Source organism: Talpa europaea (genome assembly GCF_964194135.1).
Source record: "Talpa europaea genome assembly, chromosome: 12".
NCBI classification, from domain to species: domain Eukaryota; kingdom Metazoa; phylum Chordata; class Mammalia; order Eulipotyphla; family Talpidae; genus Talpa; species Talpa europaea.
Window position 1 is genome coordinate 27,619,731 of NC_140079.1, and position 24,640 is coordinate 27,644,370.

The 24,640-nt window shown below is 45.4% G+C and overlaps 1 protein-coding gene across 3 annotated transcripts in view; it reads left to right on the forward strand.

The window, feature by feature from the left end:
• Positions 1 to 24,640, forward strand: part of FLI1 (Fli-1 proto-oncogene, ETS transcription factor) — a gene marked incomplete at both ends in the record, with an annotated part of 119,845 nt that overhangs the window by 85,272 nt on the left and 9,933 nt on the right. For all 3 annotated transcript variants that reach the window (XM_084251093.1, XM_084251094.1, XM_084251095.1), the window contains one exon: positions 4,823 to 4,888. In XM_084251093.1, the coding sequence (XP_084107219.1) occupies positions 4,823 to 4,888 (66 nt within the window). The remainder of the gene's footprint in view (positions 1 to 4,822; positions 4,889 to 24,640) is intronic.

A 24,640-nucleotide genomic window follows, 5' to 3' on the forward strand; every position in this document is an offset into this window, starting at 1 on the left:
GACAGAGTGGCTGTGACCCCCCAACGTCCCTGTGTAATACCCACCCCACTTGAAATTCCAGGAGGATGTCCTCTGGTGAGGATGCCCATGGTATTTGGGATCACTCTGGAGTCTCCTGAGGGACACTAGGGCACAGGCAAGCATGTCCACAGATGTTGTTCCCTTGACATGCACTGGGTGGTCCCTTTTGGACACCACGAGGACACCTATTAATAATCCCCATTTTAAAACCAAAGCCACGGAGGCCAGGAGTGCCTTGCAAATTGGTTCAGAGGTGAAAAACTGGTGAGCAGCCTAGATCTAAAACCCAGTCCTCTAAGTCACATGGCCTGTCACACTGCCTTGAATTGTGACTGAAGAATGGAGGGCATGAGCTCACCTGTGCCATGCTGGTCTTCTCTACTTGAAAGTTTGCTCACTCCCCTAGGGCTTTCCCCGTGAAGGGCCAGTCACTTTCCCCACAGCATTTTCTGGTTTTATTTGTACCAAGAGATAAATACATTCTGGAAACTTTCTTGTGGCCTCCTGGAACATGGCAGATTAAGCCAAACCAGTCACCCTGCTAACCCTGTGTCTTTTTTTCTTCCCTCTGGTGCCCCTCTCCTCCCACCCCCTGCTCCCCACTTTGGATATGACTGCCCCCGGCCCTAGCAGTATCTCTCTCAGGCACGCCCGGTTTGGCAGAAGCCCTGTTTACCAACGGGGCTGCAGGAAATGAGATTGGACCTCACAAGGCAAGACTGGACCCGGCCTCAGAGGGAGAGCTGTGCCCTCCTGGCAGTTCAGACTCAGGGCCACTGGGGGGAGTTTAGGGTTTCTGGGAGCCCTGCAGTTCTGGGCAGGGGTGGTCAGAGGCAGAAGAAAGAAAAAGAATCTTTTTTTATTTTCTCAAAAGTTATGTTCTGTCTGCATATTTGGGTCTGAACTGTGGAAAAATACTAAGAAACTGCATTTTAAAAGAGTGGCAGTGCAAGAGAATGAAATATATTGTATGACAGGGAGACCACAGAAAAGGTATCTATCTTGAGTCCCAGTTTTAATTTAAACCTAATGGAAAACACATTTTGTGCGTTGTGGCCTTCCCACTGGCAGCCTCGGATGGCTGGGCAAAGGTGATGGGTCCAGGCAGTTAGGCTGGTGAAGGATTATCCCTTCCAGGCCCAAGGTCTGAGCAGTGCAGGAGAACAGGATCCCGCCAAACAAAGGCCAGCCTTCCCTGGACTCAGTACTCAGCCAGCCTGTTGTCTAGAGACAAAACCTTCCATCCCTCCTGCCTCCCCCTTCCTCTCCCACCTACACTTCAGCCTGAGCCATTGACGGCAGCGTAGAAAAAAGACCTGGTTTCAATAGGCCAACTGCGAGGGGATGCTGGTGAGCCCTCTAAGAGGCTGACACAAAGGCTTTGCCCCTGGACCCTAGTGCTCCTTACTCCAGGTGTCCCAGATGAGCAGGTTAGGCTGGGGGACTGGAGAGCTGAAGAAAGCTCTATTGTTATGGGTCAACTCCACAGCTGCAAGGCTTTACTCTGTTCGCTTCCCTCTTTCTTTGGATCCTTAATGCTGTGTCCAGTGCTGGATGGACTCAAACATGGAAAATTCCTTTTTCCTTATGCTTTCACTTTGGGAAGGCCATGCCATTCTCAGCAACAGTCACTTCATGCTTTTTCAGAGCTAAAGGGACCCCAGATAAATTCATATATATGCATGTGTATATATGTTTATATGTGTGTGTATGTATGTATGTATGTATACATATGTAAACAATATATATGTAAACAAATAAGCAAATAAACAAGTATTTTCACTGTAGTATAGAGATTGTAAAAGTTATATACAACTCAAGGAATGATCACAGGCTGAATCCATCACTTGTAGTAGCACCCCCACATCAAGGGGTAGAGTGGAAGGCCCCTCGTGCCCTCTCTCCATCACTACCCCCTTCCTCCTCAAAGGTGACCACTGTGCTGACTCCCAACACCAAGGCCGTTTTTGCCTGTTTCTTAGACTTTGCCTGGAGGCTGAAGAGTCTGCTGGACTGACAGCAGGTTTTGCAGGACAGACATCTGTGCTGTGTGCTTTCTGGTTGTGTGACCCTGAGCAAATTACTTGACTTCTCTGAACGGAAGAGGATAAGCTTCCACCCTTATGGAATTGCACGGCTCATGGAAGGATTAAGTGAGAGACTAGAGAGAAAGCATCCATTACACAGTACACTTTCTGAGAGCGCTGGCTTCTCTTCTCCCCTCACAGACTCTTTACTATGCTGGTGTCAGGAGGGGCAAGGAACAGCAGTACCGCTAATGCTCACAGAACAGTCTCCTAGAGGAGAAAGAAACCTAAACCACTGAGTGGGAGGGCAGGTTCCGGGAAACCTTCTTGATTCAGAACAAGTTCCCTTAACAGTGTGCTGGCCATCCACTGCCACCTGAGGAACCAGTTAAATAAGAGCCGAAGAGAAGGGAATGTTGATCCCTTGGGCGAGAGTCCAGATGCCCCAACCAGCCCCTCCACATCCTTCTGGGAGTGAAACTTGAACCAAGAACAGTCTTCAGGGCAAAATCCCTTTCCTAGGTTACCATGAAATATGTATTTCATGCAAGCTTTGCTGAGGTCAAACGACCCTTTCTCTTGGCTTTCTGGGAGTTTCCTGTGGAATTCACGTGTGCCCAAAGAAGAACTTTCACCAAGGGGGAAATTTAATAAATGTGGTTTATCTGAGCTTCGTGCTCCAGCTAAATCTGCCCTAATGACTCACACAGCTTGCTCCTCAGAGACCAGCATTTTTCTTTATATGCTCCAGTCATGAGCTTTCTGCCTGAGGGAGAGAATGTCGGGGACTAAGAGGCAGACATTCTTGGTCTTTCTGCTCAGAGTTTTTTCTACTCCCTTGGAACGTTGGGTTCCATTTCTTAACCTCCTTCCAGCCATGGAGGATTATTTCTTATTGCAGCAGAACCCATTCATAACTCCCATTCCAGAGGATAAAACCAATGCCCAGCAAGCTCTTGAAAAAGGGTTTATTGTATGTAATTGTGGTGTCTGTGGGAGAGGGATCTAAAATTAGCCATGATAATAGCTAGCATTTATTGAACACATAGTATGGGCCAAGGTCTATTATGAACCATTTACATGTTTGCTTTTATCCAATCCTCATGATGACCATTGTTAGCCCATTTTATATATGAGGAGCTTATGGCTTGCAGAGATAAGGTAAATAGATGAAAGTCACATAATAAGTAGTAAAAGGCCAGTCCAATTTTAACTTCTTATTTGTATAACAACTTACACTAAAAGAGGGTTGTCCTGGCCTGACTTGGTCACTGACACTTTGAAGATGGGCTAACCAAATGCAGCTGGTTCTTACATGTGACCTGCATGTGACTGTCTCATTTCTAAAATGGTGTCCACATCTCCACACTTAAGCACAGAACAGCCTCCATACAGTGACCACCCCTCCTCTGCTGTCTGGACCTATTTCAAAGCCAGAAGTAACAGTCACCCAAGCCAGAAGTCATAGGTTCTAGGCAGTTGGATGATTCTAATAAAATGCTCTCTCATCGTCTGGCCTGGTAGGGCACACACTTCCTTGGAGGCAAGCAACCAGACGCCCACAGCTGGGTGAGGCGGCAGCTCCATTCCTGCATGCCTTCCATGACCGGAGACTAAAAATAGGGCCGTCTGACAGCCCACTCTGTGTTCCAAGCCCTGGCACCCAAGTCAGCCCACTCAGCCACAGGGAGCAGAGAAAAGGATTATTTAAAAAGACTTGCTTAGCCTCCAATGCCCGTGTCAAGCTGATATTGTCATTTGTAAAAGCAGAGCCCTGGCCTGGTCTTGAGAACACAGGCACATTTCCCCAGGAGACGCTCCAGGAGAACAACAAAAACGCCTGCATTTTATAGAATGAAACTCTCGAAATCGCTTGAGACAAAGGAAGCAGTCCAGTGTTAGGGAGGAAAGGAGAAGACTTTTCACATGTAACAACCACAAACAATATCAAGCCTTTAAAATGCCTAGACGAGTGTCTGTCATTGAAGTTTGAGAGATTGTGAGCATCATGCTAAGACGACAGGAAATTCACTGCATGCCCCTCGTGTTCAGCTCTAGTCACTTAGACACATGCTGAGGGAGGAAAGAATTAACCCATGCTGCCCCCCTTCCCAATTCCCCTTCACCAACAATGAATATCCAAGAAAGACCTGCATCCAAACCCAGAGACTGTCACAGTAAGAGGGAGTTGCACTGTCTTCTCCCTGGGTGTGGCAAACTACAAGGTACAGGCCAAATCTGGCCAGCGCTGGCCTGTGGACAGAACAAAACAAAAACAAAGAAGAATGTGCAAGAGACTGTGTTTAGCCCACAAAGCTGAAAGTATTTACTATCTGGTCTTTACAGAAGTCGTTTGCCAACCCCTGTTGTAGTCCAACCCCTTCATTTTTCTGATGAAGAAATCAAGGTCTAGACACATAAAGTCACTTGCCCACAGTCACAGGGGGAGTTAGTAAGAAAACCAGGACCGATCCTGGCTTTCTGATTCATGGTCCTGTGTCACTGCCATGATGTGACGCAGACACCCAAGGGCTTCAGAACCACAAACAAGTCCCACCCACCAGTGCTCTGTCCTAACTTACTGGGACCCTAATTCCAGGAAGCGATGACACTTCCCCCAAATGGATTATGTTAACATTTTTTTTCTCCAGCAGTCATCTGTCCCTCTCCCTTACTCCCTATCTCTTCCCCTTCCCATCCCTTCTCTGAACATCTTGTGCTCTTGCTCTCAGAGGAATGTTCTGGTTATAACCTGCTTTTGCTTTGCCTTTCAGGTTCACTATTGGCCTATAATACAACCTCCCACACAGACCAATCCTCACGGCTGAGTGTCAAAGAAGGTGAGTGTTCTGTCACATGCACCTAGAAAGTTCCATAGTGCCAGCTGTGGAACACACGGTTCAGGCTGCTAAGGGGGGCATGGAGAACGTTGGTTCTACATACCTTTCAGCATTTTCTAACACACAAGGCAAGATGCCAAAGCTTATCCCACTGGTGCCACTCATTACAAAAAATACTACAAGTTTTTAAAATGTCTTCTCATACCATAAAGATTGGGCTTGAAGTAGTTACTCCATTAAAGAAAGTGTGTTACTCTTAGAATGCTCACTTTCAAAGCTGATGTTGGGAGATTTGTCTGTGGAAGATCATGAAATGAACATTTTAAGGATTCCTGCCATGTCATATCTTAAGGGATTTTTTTCCCCCAAACACATTTTAGCAATGTCAGTTAATTTTTCAAGTGGTCATTTAGGAGTTTGGTATGGCTGGTTTGGTTTGGTTGAGAGAGAAAGAAAGCAATCTCTTAGCAAATAGGGTTTTAGCAAACGTTACAGTAGTGTTTTTCAGAGGCTTTGTTTGTGAGATGTCAATATTTACTGCTCCAGCTATATTTACTGTTATATTCTAGGCATTTATACAGGTGTATGATTCAAGATACCTGGCTTAAGGCAGAATAAAATGTAGACAAATAATTACCAGGAAACAGGCAGTTAAAAAAAGATCCTGCCCAAAGCAGAAGAAAAATTCGATGGAGCAGGGACTTTTTGATGGCATCTTGAAGAATGAATAGGAGTGCAGCACACAATCTCTTTTCTTGCCTTTGGCTCCTTCACTGCTTCTTCTTTGACCCATACTCACCAAATTCAAAAAGAAAGGTAGAATTTTTCAGTACCAGTTGCAATTAGCACAGCATATTTCAGAGAAACGTAAGTTCTTCTAAGGGAAGAGGCTTGGAAATCACTTGGTTCCAAATTCGCCTGGGTTGTGGAGGAAATAATGACCCAAACAGTCTGAGTGTCATCTTGGCCAAGGTCACACCTTTGTATTTCCTATTAATAATCAGGAAATATAATCACACGATCACCAGAAAATTTAGTGGAGGAAATATACAGCATAATGAATCTGCTTTTAAACTTCTGTGTTCTCATCTGCTTCCTTCTCTGTCCCAGCTTGGACCAGTCCTATTTATACAACTATTTTCCTTTCCAAATCAGATTATTTATTGGTCTTTGCCATAAAAACTGCTGTTATACTGAGTCCAGCCACATTCTATAGTCCAAGCCACATTGTGTTTGAAGCTATTTACCTCATGATGTAGATGTCCATAGGAGAGAAAATTCATTATGGTTACAAACACGATAAATTGGAGGTCAGGGCATCTTTGGCTTTTTTAGGGGTGATCACTTCATGTTGTGAACCTCCATTTGCTCTCAAATGATGAGGAAGAAATAAATCAGAAGACCTCAGCCCTGACAAGAGATGCCCTGGGGCTGAAAGTGAGGGCTCTGTCTTTATTCAGAGCCTGGTTTACTTATTGTACATTATTTCATTTGCAATAGGATCTGCTTTTTGGAGGGAAGGAAGAGGGAGGGGACAGAGAAGGGAGGGCAGGAAAGGAGAGGAAAGGAGGGTAGGAGAGAAAAGGAGAGAGGAAAAGAGGAAGAGAGAGAAGAGAATAAGAGAAGAAGGCAGGAAGAGAGGGAGAGAAGTACTCCTTAAAATCTCCTCCCATTCGGGCCTCTCCTGGTGGCACAGGCGGTTGAGCGCAGCGCTTTGAAGCTGTCCCCAGCCTCTGCAGTGCCCGTTCAACCCCAATCGGTTGGCCGGCCGGCTGGCGAGGGTCCCACATGGCGCAGCAGACCTCTCCTGTCACGCCTGCTGCTCCCCTCAGCAGTGTGTTTCATCAGTCTGCCTGTTCTGTTCCTTGCTCTGTCTCTGGTGAGTCCTCTTACTCTCCCCCGAATCTGGCCTGTACCCCGCTTCTTGTATAAATAAATAAATAAATCTTCAAAAAAAAAAATCTCCTCCCATTCTAGACAATGAGACCTGCAGACAACATCAGAATTAACCAGTGAGACTCTGGGGCAGTCAATGAGAGAGTTTCTGGTATTGAGCTTAAAATACAAATTTTCCTTTAGAAGCTAGTTCATAAGAGTTAAACTGTGTTGATAAGCGACTCATTATTCCTCCAGGGGTTTAGCTTTTCAGTCCCCCCCTGTACCTGTGACCTTGCATTCCCCTCCCTTAGCTCTTTGTGTGTGGTGAGTGCATTTGTACGGCCGCTGGGCTTACTGGGGCTCATTGCAGGAGCAGCTCGCTCTTGCTTGCTGGGTAGCAGCCCTCTTGTGAGATGAATTAACTGTAGTCCCCAGGCAAAAGCACGCTGCCAGGACCTCTTTCAGGTGGTGCCCGGGCATTTATCTCCGACATTGGCCTTGGCCTCTAGAGACGATTAAGGCTGCGCTTTGCAGGTGCATCTTTTGTGCCAATAATGCTTTCCACTTGAGCTGTCTTGCTGCTGTAGCCTCCCTCCTGCGAGGTGGTCTGAACAAGCCATCTTGCCACAAAACAAAGTACATTAGCAAGACAAAGCTAACGGGGCTTTTCTCTCCTTCCTTTTCACCCTCCTGCCCACCTCTCTCTCTCTTTCTCTTTCTCTCTCTCTCTCTCTCTCTCTTCCTGCTTTTCTCTAATAGCTATCTTTATTTCTTAACATATTAAATGAAAAAATAAAGAGCAGACATGGTGCAACCTTGTTTGAATAAGACACACACACAACCCCAGACAAACCCAGAGATCATCAAGAGCACCAAAGTGCTGTGTGTGTGTGTGTGTGTGTGTGCATGGCCTCACTACACAAAGGACAGGTGCTGCCATCCAGTGCAAAGAAGTCGAAGAGATGATGCCTATTAGTGTTTCTTCGGTGCACTTATCAAATCAGAATGCCTTTTTACTTGAAAATAGCACAATGACCCTTGCTGCTTGTCTTTTGAAAACGGTTGCAATCTCTAAGGGCTATTTGTGGCCAGGAAGTAAGGCTAGATTTTAAAAATTAATCTCTAACTGTCTCTAAGCCCCTGTAAATTCAGTTTTCTATGGCCATGACTGGCAGCCGGGTCTCTCTACCTTGGGTTATCGAGGCTTGTGAATCTTTAAAGTAAATTAAGGGTCAACCCATGCTTGTCCATTTCCAACACAGCTATCACTGTCTCTGCCCTGGACTTTACAAAGCCTCATGCACTTCATACTTTGTCTCTCAGTTTGTTTTTGAACTTTGCAACATCCCCAGGAGGTAGATAGGACTATCTCCATTTTGCAGTCAGAGAAAGTGGGGTTCAGCAATATTAAGGAGCTTGGGGGAAGGGGACAGACACAGCTATTCAACATCAGAGTGAGGGTTGGAAGATCTCCCTGTTAAGTTCAGCCTTTCCTTCCTGCTGACTTTTCATAAAAATAATACTTGGCCTAAATGTAATTTGGGTAGAGATTTGGATTTTCTCCCATTGTTTTTCTCTGTCACTATTATCTCTATCCACATCCTTACATGATTCTATTTGACCAAAGAAATTTATACACAACCCTTGCACAGCACCACCCCCTTGTCCCCACCACACAGAGAAAGTTGGAGACCTTTGTTAAAAGTACTGATGCCCGGGCCTCCCCAGAGGCGCAGTGGTTGAGTGCTGGGTTGCTTGCGAAGCTGCCTGCAGTGCGTTCAATACAATCGGCGCCTGCTGGGCGAGGATCCCACATGGCACGCAGAACTCTCCTGCTGCAGAACTCTCTTGCTGCCCGCTGCTCCCCTCAGCAGTGTACCTTGCCAGTCTGCCTGTTCTGCTCCCCGCTCTGTCTCTGGTGAATTCTCTCACCCTCCTGCACTTCTGACTGTACCCAGTGCTTGTATAAATAAATAAATCTTTTAAATTTTTTTTATTTTTTATTTTATTTATATATATAAAAAAAGATTTTATTTATTCATTTATACAAGCACTGGTTACAGTCAGAAGTACGGGAGGGTGAGAGAATTCACCAGAGCCAGAGCGGGGAACAGAACAGGAAGGCTGACGAAATACACCGCTGAGGGGAGCAGAGGGTGACAGGAGAGGTCTGCGTGCCATGTGGGACCCTCGCTGGCGGCCAGGGATCAAACCAGCGCTGCAGAGGCTGCGGGCAGCTTCGCAGCCCAGCGCTCAACCACTGCGCCACCAGGGGAGGCCCAAATAAATAAATCTTTGGAAAAAAAAAATGTACTGATGCCCCAGGACAAATACTTCTATGTCCCCGACATAGGAGGTAGCTGGAGTAGATCCTGGAGACAGAAGGTAGGACAGGGCCAGTGGATGGCCCTGGGCTTAGTACAGTTTCAATTTCAGGGGAGGAATAAACTCTGGCAGTGATGGTTGCACAGCAATATTAATACGCTTAATGCCTCTGAAGTGTACACTTAAAAATGATGAAAATGGTAAATTTGATGTTATGTCTGCTTTATCGTAGGAAAACAAAAAATGCAAAACCAAAAAAAAAGTAAGCATTAAATTAATATCCTCAACAAGACCAATTCATTCAGAATCCCAATTAATTCACGTGGGCATTGGGACCTCTTTAAAGCTCACCAGGTTCCTCTTAAAACCTGCAACCAAGGTTGAGAAGTCCTGCTTTAGAATGCAGGCAAGCGGACCTCCCTGGTGGCACAAGGGGTTAAGCATTAGCTCTATGAAACTATCTGCAACCACTGCATAAGTTCAACCCCGAGCCAGGGAACTACGCACATGGTGCAGCAGACCTCTCATGACTTGCCCTCTGCTCTCCTCTGTATTGTATTTCAGTCAATCCGCCTGTTCTGTTCCCCACTCTGTCTATGGTGAATGCTCTTATCCCCCGCACCTCTGGCCTTTACTGCAGTTCTTGTATGCATAAATAAATCTTTAAAATAAGAAAAAAAAGAATGCAGGCAAGTGAGAGAGAGGAAAATGAGGGTTTCTTTCTGGCCCCAGATCACCCTAGAGAAGGAAGAGCAGGCCTGTGGAGATACTGAGGACATGACTTTGACCACAGTGGCCAGGCCACAGTGAACTTTTTTCATTATTCTCATTGATGATGTCGTTATTGCTTTGGACAACTATACACTGACATGTCACTTTACATCTCAGAAATTCCTTTCTTACGTGTCCTCATGTGGACCCCTAAAATGCAAATACAGTGTTGGTTACTGTAATTTACAGAGAGGGCACTGGGGTTCTAAATGTTAAATGGCCTTTCCACCCACAGAGTCCTGGAGCCAGAACCACTAACTCCAAACCTTGTTCTCTCCACCCTCCATGTGGAGGTGTGTTTGGCTGATTAGGCACAGATCAGAGCTCCCTCTGCCTTGCTTTTCAGGGTGAGGCCTGCCCTGGGCCTCCTGACATACCCAGCTAGACGATGAGTACGCACGCATCAGCAGGCCTCCCCCAGAGCTGCTTTGCATGCTAACCCTCATTTCCTTGGCCCCTCATGCTGGATCTGTTTTAAATGCCTCTGACTCTCCAAAAGTCAGAGGATATTGAGCTCCTTGTTTATTAACTTCTGGAACTCATAAACCCGCCAAGGACCTGGGTAGCACTGATCTAGCCCCAGCCTGGGAAGCCTTTCAGGGACCGCTGCTGAAAGCGAACGGCTTCTCCACTCGGTGGACTGTCTGCCTATGGAATAGCCATCTCCAGCAGTTGCCATGGCTAATGGATAAAAAGTCTGTCCACTTATATGCTAAGTATGGGAGAGAAAGGGAAACTACCTTTCTGAGTCCTTTATAGTGCCATGCCTGACTGTGCTGCAGGCCACGTGAAGGAGAGCCCTGCTTCTCTCAAGGAGATTTCCAGATGGCCAGGCATGCACGCATAGCAAGGAGCCGCTGCTGCAGCCCTTTATTGCTCGCCAAGCATTTGCACATCTATTATCTCCTTTGCGCCTCACACCATTGCCATGAGACAGCAGGGCTGGCGTTATTATCCCCATCCCGTGGAAAATGAAAGCAGGCCACAGAGACATGCCAGGCCTCATTTGAAGTCACCCAGGATTGGGGACAGAGCAGGACCCAAATCTAGTTCCCGGTTGTTGTTTCCTGCCTCCAGGCTGCTTCTCACATCATTATCTGAGATATTTAATCAAGCATTTGCCAGCCTACTAAATATTCCTTACTCGATGCGCTCAATGTATCTAAGTCAGGTATTGATCTCATATTTCAGCAATGTAGCATATTGATTAAAAGCTCGGGATATGAATTCAGACTGTGTGAACTTCAACAAGCAACAGACTTTTCTGCCTCAGTTTCCTCATGTACAAAATGTGGATCATTTTAGTGACCCTTCAGGGGAAATATACTACTCATAAAGCACTCAGCATGGTGTCTGAATACTAATCAGTGGTCAATACCAATCAGTGGACAATACAATTAGCTCTCTTAATAATAGAGTAATCAGGATTATTATTACAAAATGATTAGAATGCTTTTGAGGTTTTACATATGTGAATACCATGCCAAATGTTGTAAAGGATACCATGTCCTGCCATGTGGTAGGGTAATGCCACAGAAGATACAGCCAAGTTGCTTAAAATCCTATTAAGGCAATACACATATGGAACTATTAAGGAATAATATGAAACTGCATATAACCAAATAGAAAAATATGTGCTACATACCAGAAGTTCTCTGAAAGTAGTAAAGAGATGAAAAATCATTAAATGATAAAGTTAAACATTCACTCCAAACTTTTCATATGATGGAAGAGATGTGAGCTCCGAGAAGGTCTGCGTCCTGCCAAGGTCACACAGGGGCGAATTGCTATTCACAGAACTAGAAGTCATTCAGTACCTTGGTCCAGAATGGACCTACTTTCTGTGATTCATCCCTCCTCCACCCATTTATTCATCTCTTCATTTACTAATGTCCTACTCTGGATGGGACACTAGGTGAGCCTGGAATGGGGTACATACCCTCACCTATCCAAACAGGCAGAGAGAGGCGCAGTGAGAGATTTATCACTTCCTCAGGAGTATGAATGATACATCCCCAAATCTTGCCATTTCTCCTGCCTCTACATCCTCTCTGAATGTCCCCTAAGATTTAATTCTAGAAGTCATGTGATAGATGAGAGCACTCCAGAAGTCTGAGGCGTGGTAGTGTTGGAAACGCATAGTGAAAGGAAAAGTAGGTGGTAGACACCAAAGATGCCATCCGCAGGGCTGCGTCTGTGTTGCATGTGGGAGCTGGGGGCAGGGGTTGTGTGTGTTCAGATTGTGTTTGGGGTGGGACCTCGCACACATCCTGTGGGTATGTGCCCCTTTGGGGGCACCAAGTCCTCAGTGTGTGATGTGTGGGAGAGGTAGCTGTGATGGGACTCTGGTTTACACGAAACCAAAAGACCCAGTACCCTTGAGTGAGATAGGCAGAGCAGCCTAGAGCCAGGGATTTATTGCAAAATAATTTTTGCTAAGGTGGGGGGAGAGGGAGTGGGTGGGAGTAGAACTGAAATAAGATGGACCATGAGTTCATGCTGGTTAAAGCAGGATGAAGGGCTCTCTGGGGTTCAGTGGACTTTCCTCTCTGTTCTGATCTTGGAAATTTTAAATCATTTAAAAGATGAAGTTTTGTTTTGATGAGAGGACATGCAGAATATTTATTCCTAAGGCCATGCCCTGGATTTATTGTGCAGTGAATGATGGTGATGAGTTTGGTGTGTTGCATGCTGGGGTGGTAGGCTTGGCGGCACCCTGATCGCAGTATCTGCATGGGGGCTGAGTGAATGCATCACCCCGAGTGTAGTGCCTGCGTGGGGGCTGAGTGAATGCAGCACCCCAAGTGTGGTGTCTGTGTGGGGGCTGAGTGAATATAGCACCCCGAGTGCTGTGTCTGCATGGGGGTTAATGAATGCAGCACCTTGAGTGTGGTGTCTGCGTGGGGATTGAGTGAATCAGCACCCTGAGTGTGGTGTCTGCATGGGGGCTGAGTGATATGCTGGTGCAGCCAGCCCGGGCTCTGGACACACTGCCCCTGGGGAGGGTGGTATGTGGGGGGTAGGTCTGGAACATGTGGCCGAAGGAAAAGGCCTGTAATACTGTGAGGTAATCTCTGTTATTTTGAGGGCGTAAATAACATCTCTCACAGAGCAGGTTATGTGGCTCCTCAGGCTCCGTCTGTCAACTAAATGTACACTGAAACTTTGAGGGTCTTGAGGCGTCAGAGGAGGGTCTGTTAAGAATTTTCTCAGTATATATTTTTCTTTCATGATAAAATACCCCTAATCCATTTTTAGCAAAAGCGGGGATGATGGCTGTGTGTGTGTGTGTGTGTGTGCAGACGAGCGCGCACACACACACACACACACATGCACGCTGTTTCTGTGATCCAAAGGCAAGATTTATGATTATAGAATAGACAGTAGCTCGCTCTCGCTGTTTTATTTTTTTAATTGTTTTCCTTTGAAATTCCACAGTTAATGTTTTGTCTGCTTTCCATCTAATCCTCTTTGGAGAGCTGCATGTTTTCGTGTTGTGCTTTTTTTCTTCCTACCAGAGAGAGATGGAAGGAGAGAAATTGAGATTGAGAGAGAGAGAGAGAGAGAGAGAGAGAGAGAGAGAGAGAGACAAAGAATCGTTGTCTCTAAAGCTGGAGCAGGCAGGAAACCCCAATCCCGAGGGAATTTAGCCAGCCAGCTCTGTCCTGAAGTCAGATTCCAGCTCTCTGAATTCAGTTTGACAGCTTGTCTGGGACACTTTCTAAGTAACCATTCTCCTTCCTTTCTCTGAGTAAAAGAGCTGTTATTTTTTCCGTGGCTGTGCTATGTGCGCTGTTATCACACGTGTGGGTTACACAGTGACTAGGACACGCTTTCTCTAAATTATTGGAAACACTTAGCCTGTTTCCGAAGACAAGTGTAAGTTTGTTCCAGGATAATGGGGCAGTTGCCTTTCAGTGTTGTCCCACAGCCCGGTTAGATCTCCTTAGTTAGACCTCCGGGGGGAGCTTAGGGTATAAGTATCCTTCTTTGAAGATGCTCATCTGTCTCTGGAATAATTCAAATAGTGTATGTTTTATTCCTTTGAGAATTTTTTTTGAAATACATACAGATATCTTCCGGGGATCCTTTGCCTCTGTCTCTGTGTTTGATGGATTAGTTGATTATCTGAAAGCAATACCCCACCATATGTCTCACTTCGGGAGAGACTTAGAGAGACCCGTGTCTAGCTGTGAGCCCCCAGGGGTCATGTGGGGCAGACAGGCATGCCGAGGGGGACCACCTCAGGGTCAAAACTGACTATGCTCCATCCTGTCCCCCCTAATTACTCAGAACAGTTTACTTCAGCGCCTCAGCATGAAGGATTGTATAGCCAAACCAACCTTTCCTGTGAGTGCATCTTTTCAGGCTGTCCCAGGTGCAGCTACGCAGGATGGCCAGGGGCATGGAGCCCAGAACAGTCTAGAGCACCTTTGTCTCATAGGTATGACCACTCTGTGGTCAGTTTTGTCATTCAAAACATTTGTCCTTCCAAGGTGAACTGATTTTTGTCTAGCCTCTTTTCAAATCCAAGTTTGAATGCTTCCCCTTTCTCCCTTTACCTGGCATGCCCTTCTCCCCCTGTCTCATCCCCAACCCCAGCCCCTATCCTTAGAAGTCACACTTGTCCTACAAGGGCAAGGTCAAGTGATATCTTTACCCTATGGGCTAACTCACCCCTTTCCCACTGCACTTCAGTCACACCCACTGTTCTCCCAACCCAGCATTCACCAGATTGTGTCGTGACAGTGTATGTCTTGCAAGACTTAAAACATCTTGGAGGTGGCAACTGTGTCTTAGACCACCTGTGGATAGATGATGAAAATTATAGATGGGGTACCTTAAACTGCTCCCCCAGAGTTTACTGTAAAACTAACCCTTGGTGATGTTTCTTAAAATAAGAGTGCTATTTTCACTTCATCCACTGCATGTTGGCATGGTACTTGCCTCTCCTCTCTACCTTGCTGCCTTTTAAGTCTATCACTTGATCCCAGGGTGATTCTTCCATAAGTCCAATCCATGAGTAGGAGGGAGAGTTCACAGGGAGCAGATCTGCATCAAAAAATGCTAATTCCAGGGCCTCCCCCGGTGGCGCAGCGGTTGAGCGCTGGGCTGCGAGACTGCCCGCAGCCTCTGCAGCGCCGGTTTGATCCCCGGCTGCTGGCGAGGGTCCACACAAAAAAAAAAATACTAATTCCACTGCACACTTTGGTTCATTTTGAACTCCCCTTGGAAGCCCCTCAGATCTTTGTCCTCAGTCTGCCCATGAGAAAAGAGACAACAGGACCAGACCAAGGAAAAGGAATACTGCAGGGAAAATTGAGTTTCCCATTTCCACCTTCTTTTATTTATTTATTTATTTATTTATTTATTTATTTATTTATTTATTTATTTTTTGTGGGACCCTTGTCGGTGGCCAGGGAATGAACCAGCGCTCGCAGCCCAGCGCTCAGGGAGGCCCTCCTCATTCTTTTCTATACCTTTTTTTTTTTTATCACCTTCTCTCAGTAACAATTACAGCTTATGTGCATTGAGTGCTTACTACGTGCAAAGGACTTTTCCAGACACTTCACATTTAAACTCTTAACAACCTTATTTAGTTGGCATTATTATTATGATTCCCATCTTACAGAAAACTGGAGCAGAGATAGATTAACCCGAATCTCAAAGCTGGTGTGAGGCAGATCAGTGTCAGTTACTACAGCTCCCTCCTGTCTGCCTATCGGTCAATGACTAATTCCACTACTGTCTTTTCCTGTTCCATCCACCACCCCATGGAAACCCTTCCTTCCAGGTAGCCAATGCCATCTAGTTGTTAAGATAATGTGATTGAAGGCCTCCCCCAGTGCATGTATAAACAAACAAACAAATAAATAAATAAATAAAAATACATGCCTCTAAAAAAAAAAAGATAATGTGATTGATTACATTAATTGATTTTGACTATGCTCTAGAAAAAATCAGGATTCTGACTCAATGTACTCAGTTCCTGTATTGCAAGAAGTATGTCACAGGTGTTCTTTTCATTATTATGCCTTATAATTTGCATAATATTACACATCCTTTTGTGTCTGGTGCTACATTTAAAACAATAAAGGGTAAAAGAAGAGATTTGGGAAAATATCTGATATATTGAGTGACATTCTGTCCATCAATAGAGACTGTGATAAACTTAATTTTTAAAATGATGGGGGAGGTAGATATTAGTCTGATCAATCTTGTAAAGTTTCCTTCAATTACAGCATGTAGGGCCTCTCCTGGTGGCGCAGGAGGCTGAGCACTGCTCTCTGAAGCTGTCCACAGCCTCTGCAGCACCAGTTCGATCCTGGCTGGCCGGCAAGGGCCCCATATGGTGCTGCAGACCTACCTGTCGCGCCTGCTGCTTCCCTCAGCAGTGTATTTCGTCAGTCTGCCTGTTCTGTTCCCCGCTCTGTCTCTGGTGAATCCTCTCACCCTCCTGCGCATCAGGCCTGTACCCCGGTTCTTGTGTAAATGAATAAATAAATCTTAAAAAAAACCCCACAAATTACAGCACGTAAGCAATCCTTGCCTCTATAATCTTCACTGACCCGTGATTCTCAAGGAGGAGAAAGAAAGATATCAAAATCACCTGGGACCATTTTAATTTTTTTTATTTTTTTAAAGATTTATTTATTTATGCATACAAGAACTGGGGTACGGGCCAGAGGCATGGGGGTGAGAGGATTCACCAGAGACAGAGTGGGGAGCAGAACAGGCAGATAGACTGACATACACTGCTGAGGGGAGCAGTGGGTGAGAAAGGAGAGGTCTGCTGCGCCATGTGGCTCACTTCCTTGGCTGGGGATTGAACTCATGCTGCAGTGGCTGCGGATAGCTTCATAGTCTGAGACTTATCCCTTGTGCACCAGGGAGTCCCCATTACCCAGGACCATTTTAAAGACATTGCAAGATGGTGCAGTCACCCCACCCCAAACTCCCTTGTAGATTCACATGTGCCCTTGGTAGGCAAGGGAGCTGGGAGGAAGTTAGACTAAACATTTTTGTTCTTAGAATAAGCTCCTTCCATTGCTTCTGAAATCTTCTCCCACAACACCACCAACAACCCCCACCCCAAATACCAAGAGTCAGTGCTTTATTCAAACTTAATGGAGAAACTTCATTCAACTAAGTGGAGTAGACGAGAGCCTCTTTGTTTTACTTTGGCATCCTTTCTGTCACCAGTGAGTTGTCCTTTTATTTATCCCTGTGCCAGAAATCAGGCCCCCGATAGTGTTCCTGGCTGCTTAGAAGCCCCCACCATGGTCTCCCTGCCCTCTTTGTGCATGTCTTTTGTCTTTATGCTTATCAAAGCTGCTCTTAGATGTCCCTGGAGAAATCAAGAACCTCACAGGCATCCACTCGCTCTGCAACATTAATGATGATGACATTTTAGTAGGAGAAAGGGCTTCAAAGAAACTTCAGAGGGAGGAATAGAAATGGCGCTAGTGTATGGGAAAGGCATTTGGGGGCATCTTGACTTTCAGAGCTCCCCTTCAATCAGACTCAAGCAGACAAATGCTCCTCCTATAACTTATAGGGAGCACTCCCCTGATCATGAGTGTGCAAGTAGGGTGAGGCCCCACCACCGTTACAACAGTCTCCCAGTGGCATTTCACCCTTCCTGAGTGGGCTATTCAGGTTTCACATTTCCAATTCATCTCTAGATTCTTGATGATTGCTATTTTAAGCCTCCCATCTCTACCAAGTTTCATTTGACTCACACATTTCATGGCATTTCAGGTAGCACATAGCAGAGTTAAGACCCAAAATGAAATTAATCTTGGCTGATGTACTTCCATTTCTACATGGAGGTTTTTTGGGGAGCATAGTAGCTAGAAAGTATTTAAAAGAAACATCCAAATAGTACTGTGAGCTCATGCTCATAAGCCAAATCCTATCTATCTGTCTATCTACCTGTCCATCTATCTGTCTGTTACTATATCTCTCTATGGAGACAGAAAAAAGAGAGGTTGGGGGTTTGGTAGTATCATCTAGTCAAAAGCCAGGGTATAGGATACACCATTCATTATTTTAACATAAAATTTTTCCAAGTCCTTTTATAGTTGTAACAATTTACTCTTTTCAAAGAAGCCTTTATCTAAATTAACAAATAACTTATTTCTCATGAAATATCCTTTTGGGAGAAGATAGTCTTGGAGGAAGTAATGCTATGGCTGAAACACCAACCAGTGGGCTTGTCCTGTCCAATCTCAGGGGTCCCTTAGCTCCTACATATGAGGATCAATAAAGAGTTTAATATGCCTCTATGATGAAGTTCGAATTCCTGAGTCAGACATACTCTAAAGAGAAAGTGGGAAAGTAAATAAGATTATTACTTTACCAAAATCCAACACACCCTTCAGAGTGCAAGTCAGTTCCCTTACTCCCTAAGACTAAACTCTCTTCTCAGAACCCTGCCATACTCACAAGCTAAGGAGCTAACAACATATGACCGTGGAGTCTTTAATTGTGAGTTTTGTCCTATATCCTTTTTTCCAACCTTGTCGATATTCATGGAATACCATGAAACTTGATGGATTCATCTGGAAAGCAACTTTTTGTCAATTTAATTATTTGCTCAATCCTCCTGCTCTATTAAAGAAAGAATCAGAGTAAATTAGTTTTGGTTGACACAAAAAAGATTAATTTCTTTTTTTTCCAATGAATTTAACCCTGAAAAAGAAGAGCATCCATAACTCCATAGGATATTTTGGAGTATATAAAGCATTTTCACATTTCATTTATTTACAGTCAACAGACCCCTGGGAGGATTAAATGGGTCATTTGCATTTCCAAATGCTTAAATTATAAAATATTCATTTTTTTCCCCTAAGTATTCACCCTTTACAGGTGAGATAATTGCAAGTCAGAGAGATTAAGTCGCTTGCCTAAGGTCACACAGCTCATTAACGCAGAGAGGGGGACAAACCAAGCAGTTCTTTCCACTGCAATGAATTAGACCCCTGTTTGGAATGAGAAATTATGGAATTCCTTCCCCTGAAAATCTTTCAGAGCCATTAATAGCACCACAACATTATGTATGATAAGATTTAGGTAGCACTGTTCCAAAAAGATGAACATCATTCTTGATAAAATTTTGAAAAATCTTTAAGCTTAAACTTTCTTTGGCCTGCCTGTAAAATAATTATCAGTCTTGCCCAATATCCTAGAAGAGTTTAGAGAAAGGCAGTTTTTATGCTATGAGTCAGACTTTCAATTTCTATTAAAATTCTTATATGGTCACATATGCTTTCTCTCAGGCTTTAGGCCTCCAGGCCTGTGCTAATTTGCATGTCTGGTTTAGATAATGTCTGAGGTCCCTTCCAGTCTGAAAAGAAGCCTCTGATTCTATGATATAAGTGAGACTACATTCCACCTACCAAGAATTGATGGTTCTTTTTCTTTTACTGCTGTGATTTTGATGTGTGGATAGAGGACACAGGGATAGATGCATCTCATGCTCACCTGCCAGGCCTCAAAGATGGCCCTGCTCCTTCAGGGTGAACTCACCTGTCATTCCCCCTACACTGACTCCAGAGAACTGCCCTTCCCGCAAGTTATGTCACATATGGGTCAAGAGTTAAAACATAGAAAGTGTTTCGATTTTAATTTTCTTAATTTGAGTGGCAATCCTAAATCGGCGTGAGTCAAGACCATAGATTTGACATTTACCCTGATTCTAAATATGCAAAATTAGTGAACTCTGGAATAGACAAGGATCATCTCTCCTTTTTACTACCCCTCACCCAATCATCAAAAAGATGCTGTTAAGTTTTTTTAGCTAATTTTATTGTTGTCTAACAGAAGGTAATTCTCTCTAAATAAAGAACTAGTAAAAGAAATTGATTTTCCAGAAGGGCTTTGAGATCAGGGTAGCACAATGCAGTCACTTTTCATAAGAAAATGCAGGCGCCGTGGAAAGCTCTATTTTTATGACACTAAGCAGGTCAAGTCTCTGCTCAAGTGATATAATATCAGCGAAGCCCTCCCCATCCTGACACTGTCTACGTCCTTTCCCTGTTTTCTTTTGCTCCTTAGCACTCATCACCTCCTAATACACAATGTAGCTCACTATTTGTTTTGAATGGAAGCTCCACAGGGTAAGGATGTTTATCTAACCACCATTGTATTCCCAGCACATAGAATAGTGTCTGGCTCAAAAGTAGACATTTGATAAAATTTTTTTGAAAGAACAAATGTGTTGTAAGATATACGATATATTAGGTCCAATAAGCTAGTGTGGGGGGAGGTGAAGGATCTTGGGGTGGGAGAGGGAGACAAGGGTGACTAAGATACAGTCCCTGTCTTCCTAAAGATTATCACCAACCTGAAGAGATAAGTGCACAAAGCGTTACTAGAAGACTCAGTGAGACAGGCACAGATAGGAGATCCTCCCCAGTCAGGCATGACCTGCAGGACTTTGGAAGAAAAAGAAACAAAAGTGCCTTGTTGAACAAACATAAGATCAGAGCCCCAGTTGCTAGAAGACAGTGAGAAATGCCTCACTGGGATGATGCTGAGTGAAATATGTCAGAAGGAAAAAGAGAAAAATCAGATGGTATCACTTATAGGGAGAACATAGGGAAACTGAACAAAGGGTCAGGAAAAAGACAAATATGCAACTGACCATAGATCTGAGGTATCCAGCAAGGGAGGGGGAGGGAGAGGGAATAGCATAAGGGACATTGGTGATGGTCACGGATGCCCTGGTGGGAGAACTAAGGGGACTACATCTGAGGGGAGAAATCAGATATTGTACAAAAAATGAATAATGAGGGCCTCCCCTGGTGGCGCAGCGGTTGAGCACTGGCCTGCAAAGCTGCCTGCAGCCTCTGCAATGCTGGTTCAATCCCCAGCCACCAGCAAGGGTCCCACATGGCACGACAGACCTCTCCTGCTGCGCCCGCTGCTCCCCTCAGCAGTGTATTTCGTCAGTCTGCCTGTTCCGTTCCCTGCTCTGGCTCTGGTGAATTCTCTCACCCTCCCGTGCTTCTGACTGTACCCAGTTATTGTATAAATAAATAAATAAAACTTTAAAAAAAATGGATAATGATGCAAGAAAATAAATAACAACAACAAAAAAAGAAAGTGTCAGTGTAAGAGGTCGGATGAGGTCTCTCAGCAGCGTGGAGGGGTTGAACAGAGACCTCTTCTCACTGATCCTCCAGCCTCATTACCTAAGTGAACTGTTATGTTTTCTTTTTCCTGCCTGGAATCCTTTTAAATCTGAGGCAGATTTGACCCAAGAAGTATTCAATTCACCTGACCCAACGTGGAGAAAAGTTTTGGCAAACACCCAATTCATCTAGTCAGTAGGAATTGCTTTTCCACATAAGGCTGGCCCCCAAATCTGCATTGAGGTCTTATCAAAATAAATCGGTCATTTAGACTCCTGTGTCATTTAGACACTGAGCCCAGGGGAGACACAGAATGAAGGAAGGGTCCAGGCTCGGTGGGGAGCCTCGCGTGACTGGCCAGGTTGTGCCTGGTGAAAGTGCCACATGCCTTTCCAGCCTTTTCATATTTAAAAACCATCCATTTTCTCAAGCATTTTTCTCCTGTGTGCTTTATTTCCTTTGCACATATAATATCTTAAACAGTGCCTCCATTATATTCCACGCAGCAGGGCCCGTTCTGAGACGGAGGGGCTGTTTGGATTCCAGGACAAGATCCTTGAGTAAAGGAAATCTGATCCAGGATGTTTTTTTTCTTTCTGCGAGTTCCAAGTTTGAGTACAGCCTTCCCTAGATATTTTCCTCCTCCTGAGGTCTCACTGGAAGGCAAGAATCTGTTGCTTTTTGGAACATAAGCTGTCACTGAGGTGAAGGTCGAATTGCCCCTATAGGATGGTTTGAATGAGGCAAGGGACCCAGCTCAGGTATTCAGGCTGGCTCCCAGAGACAGTCCTGGGAGCAAGAAGGATGCTAGAAAATACCTAAGTCTGATATTGCAGCAAAACCACCACCACCTTCTACCATCAAAGACAGTGATTCTTAAACCAGGGTCCAGGGAAATCCATTTCTTCTTTCAAGAGAGGCATCCTTCATGCCAATTTGGAAATTGCAGATCTAGAAGCACCAGAACGAATCCCCCCTTCCTCATGTATGGCCCTCAGCCTTCTCTTCCTATTCAACTTCTGTCTTGTTGATCTTTTTGATATCAATTCACCAAGGTAAACATTTTAGAAGTGCGAGCGAGATTGAGCAGAATGTATGTACGTGGTAGATATGTAATGATTCTTTAACCTCATAGCAACCCCATGAAACCTTTGTTATGAATTTTTTCAGAGATACAAACCTAACGTTCAAAAGATAGAGTAGGGCCTCCCCCTCCGGTGGCGCAGCAGTTGAGCGCTGGGCTGCGAAGCTGCCCACAGCCTCTGCAGCGCCAGTTCGATCCCCGGCCGCTGGCAAGGGTCCTACATGGCGCGACAGACTCTCCTGCTGCGCCCGCTGTTCCCCTCAGCGTGTACTTCGTCAGTCTGCCTGTTCTGTTCCCCGCTCTGGCTCTGGTGAATTCTCACCCTCCCGTGCTTCTGACTATACCCAGTGCTTTATAAATAAATAAATAAATCTTAAAAAAAAAAAAAAAGATAGAGTAATCTTTGGATCAGGATCACTCAGCAGAGTGAATGGCAGACTGGGATCTGCTGAACCTGGGGCTCACTGATTCCAAACCTTGTGCTGTAACAACTGAAGTAACCCCAAGCCATAACCCCAAGCCCAGCAGAGAGGATCCTATGTCCTGCTAAAGTTTCCTTGCATAGGCCCTGCTTGCCTTTGACTGTTTTAATGTGGGAAGCCAGGCTGGTGGGGGACACACCTTGTGTGGTTGCCCACGGGAGTCACAGAGGGATCTGTGGCAGACAAAGAAGGGTCAGGGGGGCTGTGCCAGCTTCCTGGGTGCAATCAGCGGCAGCACAAAGGGTTGCCCAGAGAAAAGCAGCCTGAACTGGGTGGTGGCCAGGAGGGCCTGCTGTTCCTTCGAGACGAGGCCTGTTAGAATCCCAGGACTTAGGGAGAAGGTGCTTTGGAGTTCATGCAGTCGAGGCCTGCACAGGTTTGTGGGGTCCCCTGGCACCCATCAACCAGGACAGCCACTGTCCATAAAGGTTTTCCCCACGAGAGTCTGGGTGATGCGTCTTCCTCCCGGCTAGGCTGACCTCTCCTTAGGAAGTTCAGGACTTCATGTCTCAGGGACCCACTTTATTAGCTTTCTGCCTGAGGCCACCTCAGTTTTCCAGGAGAGGGGGTCTGGGTCTGACAGACAGGTCCCCGCTCTGTGCACAAGCAGCCTGCCATTCCCCTGCTGAAAGGTCTGCATTCAGAAGCTGAGCTTCCCAAGGATAAACAGGGGAGGGTGCTGCCAACCTTTTCGGCGGAGACCAGAAATTTGATGAGAAGTTTCAGGGAAAATTCATCTTTTTCCATCAAGTAACGGAGAGCACGGCCTTATGTCGTCAGGGGTGAAGAGAGACGCTTTTGTGCCTGTGTTCCTGCAGCTTCAGCCACTGCATGAGGTCACAACAAAGCAGGAGCCGCATGTTGCCTGGGCTTTTGGGCTGTCACACAGGGCATCAGAGCAGAAAGAAATGCCTTCCCTGCGATGCTAGCCACATTTCTGGGACCAGCGTACAAGTTTCGCACAGAACCAGAGTTAACACCGGGATGTCTATGAGAAGGTCATGTCCAGCAAAAGCTTTCCCCTTCCAGCAGGGACTTTGCAGAAAAAAAAAAAAAAAATCTCCATGATCATATTTCTGTACCCTGGGAGGCTCTCCTGGAATCTAAGAGGCCATTTAGTGTCAAGTTCAGCTGCACCAAGGATCACATAATGGAGATACTGTTCAGGCCCTGATAGACTTAAGTCTGAATTATCCACAATGCCTGGCAGTGCCCAGGTGCTCCCAAACAAGGCTCTGGTCTCCTTGCTTTGGCAAAATTTGATCTCAAGCTGCCTGAAGCTAGACTTCAGGCGAAGGCCTTCTGGTGAGTTCTCTGCAAAGGAGTCCAATCAGATTTGTCATCTTGGAACTCTACAAGCCAGAAGTGTCAGCCTTCACTGACCTAAAAAGTGTGTTTGTCAGAAGCAGGGTGTGATTTTCTGCTGATAAAGCCATCTGCCACCACACAGAAGTTCTGAGATTGTCAACTGTTTTTAACGGTCCCTGTTGGTCTGTAACGGTTACGTATTTTTGCACACGGTAAGCTTGGCTACTATTTTTTCAGAAGTCAGTTCTCAGAAAGCAGACAGCATGTGCTGTGCTGTACCTAGGGGACATCAGTGCTCACTCAGACTGCTTCCTGGATCAGGTACCCCCCCCAACCCCCCCCCCCCACCAGAGAAATCTCTACATGCTGACTGGCTGCCTGCCTGGAGCTCAGACACAGCCAGGTCTCAGACCATGGAAGGGATGGCGTTTGTGCAGGAATGTGAGTCGCTGGGTTAACTCGTCCCCAGCCCAAGGTTTTCCATTTTAGTTATGGACGTTCATACAGACGGTTTAGGGACATGCTTTTAGCCTAAGCCTTTGTTTGTTTGTTTGTTTTTAATAATAAATTTTATTTTTATATTCCCCATACATTTGCAACCCCCCCAATCCCTCCCCTCCCGCCCCCCACCCCCCAAATAGTGTCTCTGGTTCATAGTTTTTTGTTGATTTTGATTTTCACTTTCTTATAGTTATTCATTTTCCTGGTCCCTTATTTAAGTTCTCTAGATTCCTGCTATGAGTGAGACCATCCGGTATTTTTCTTT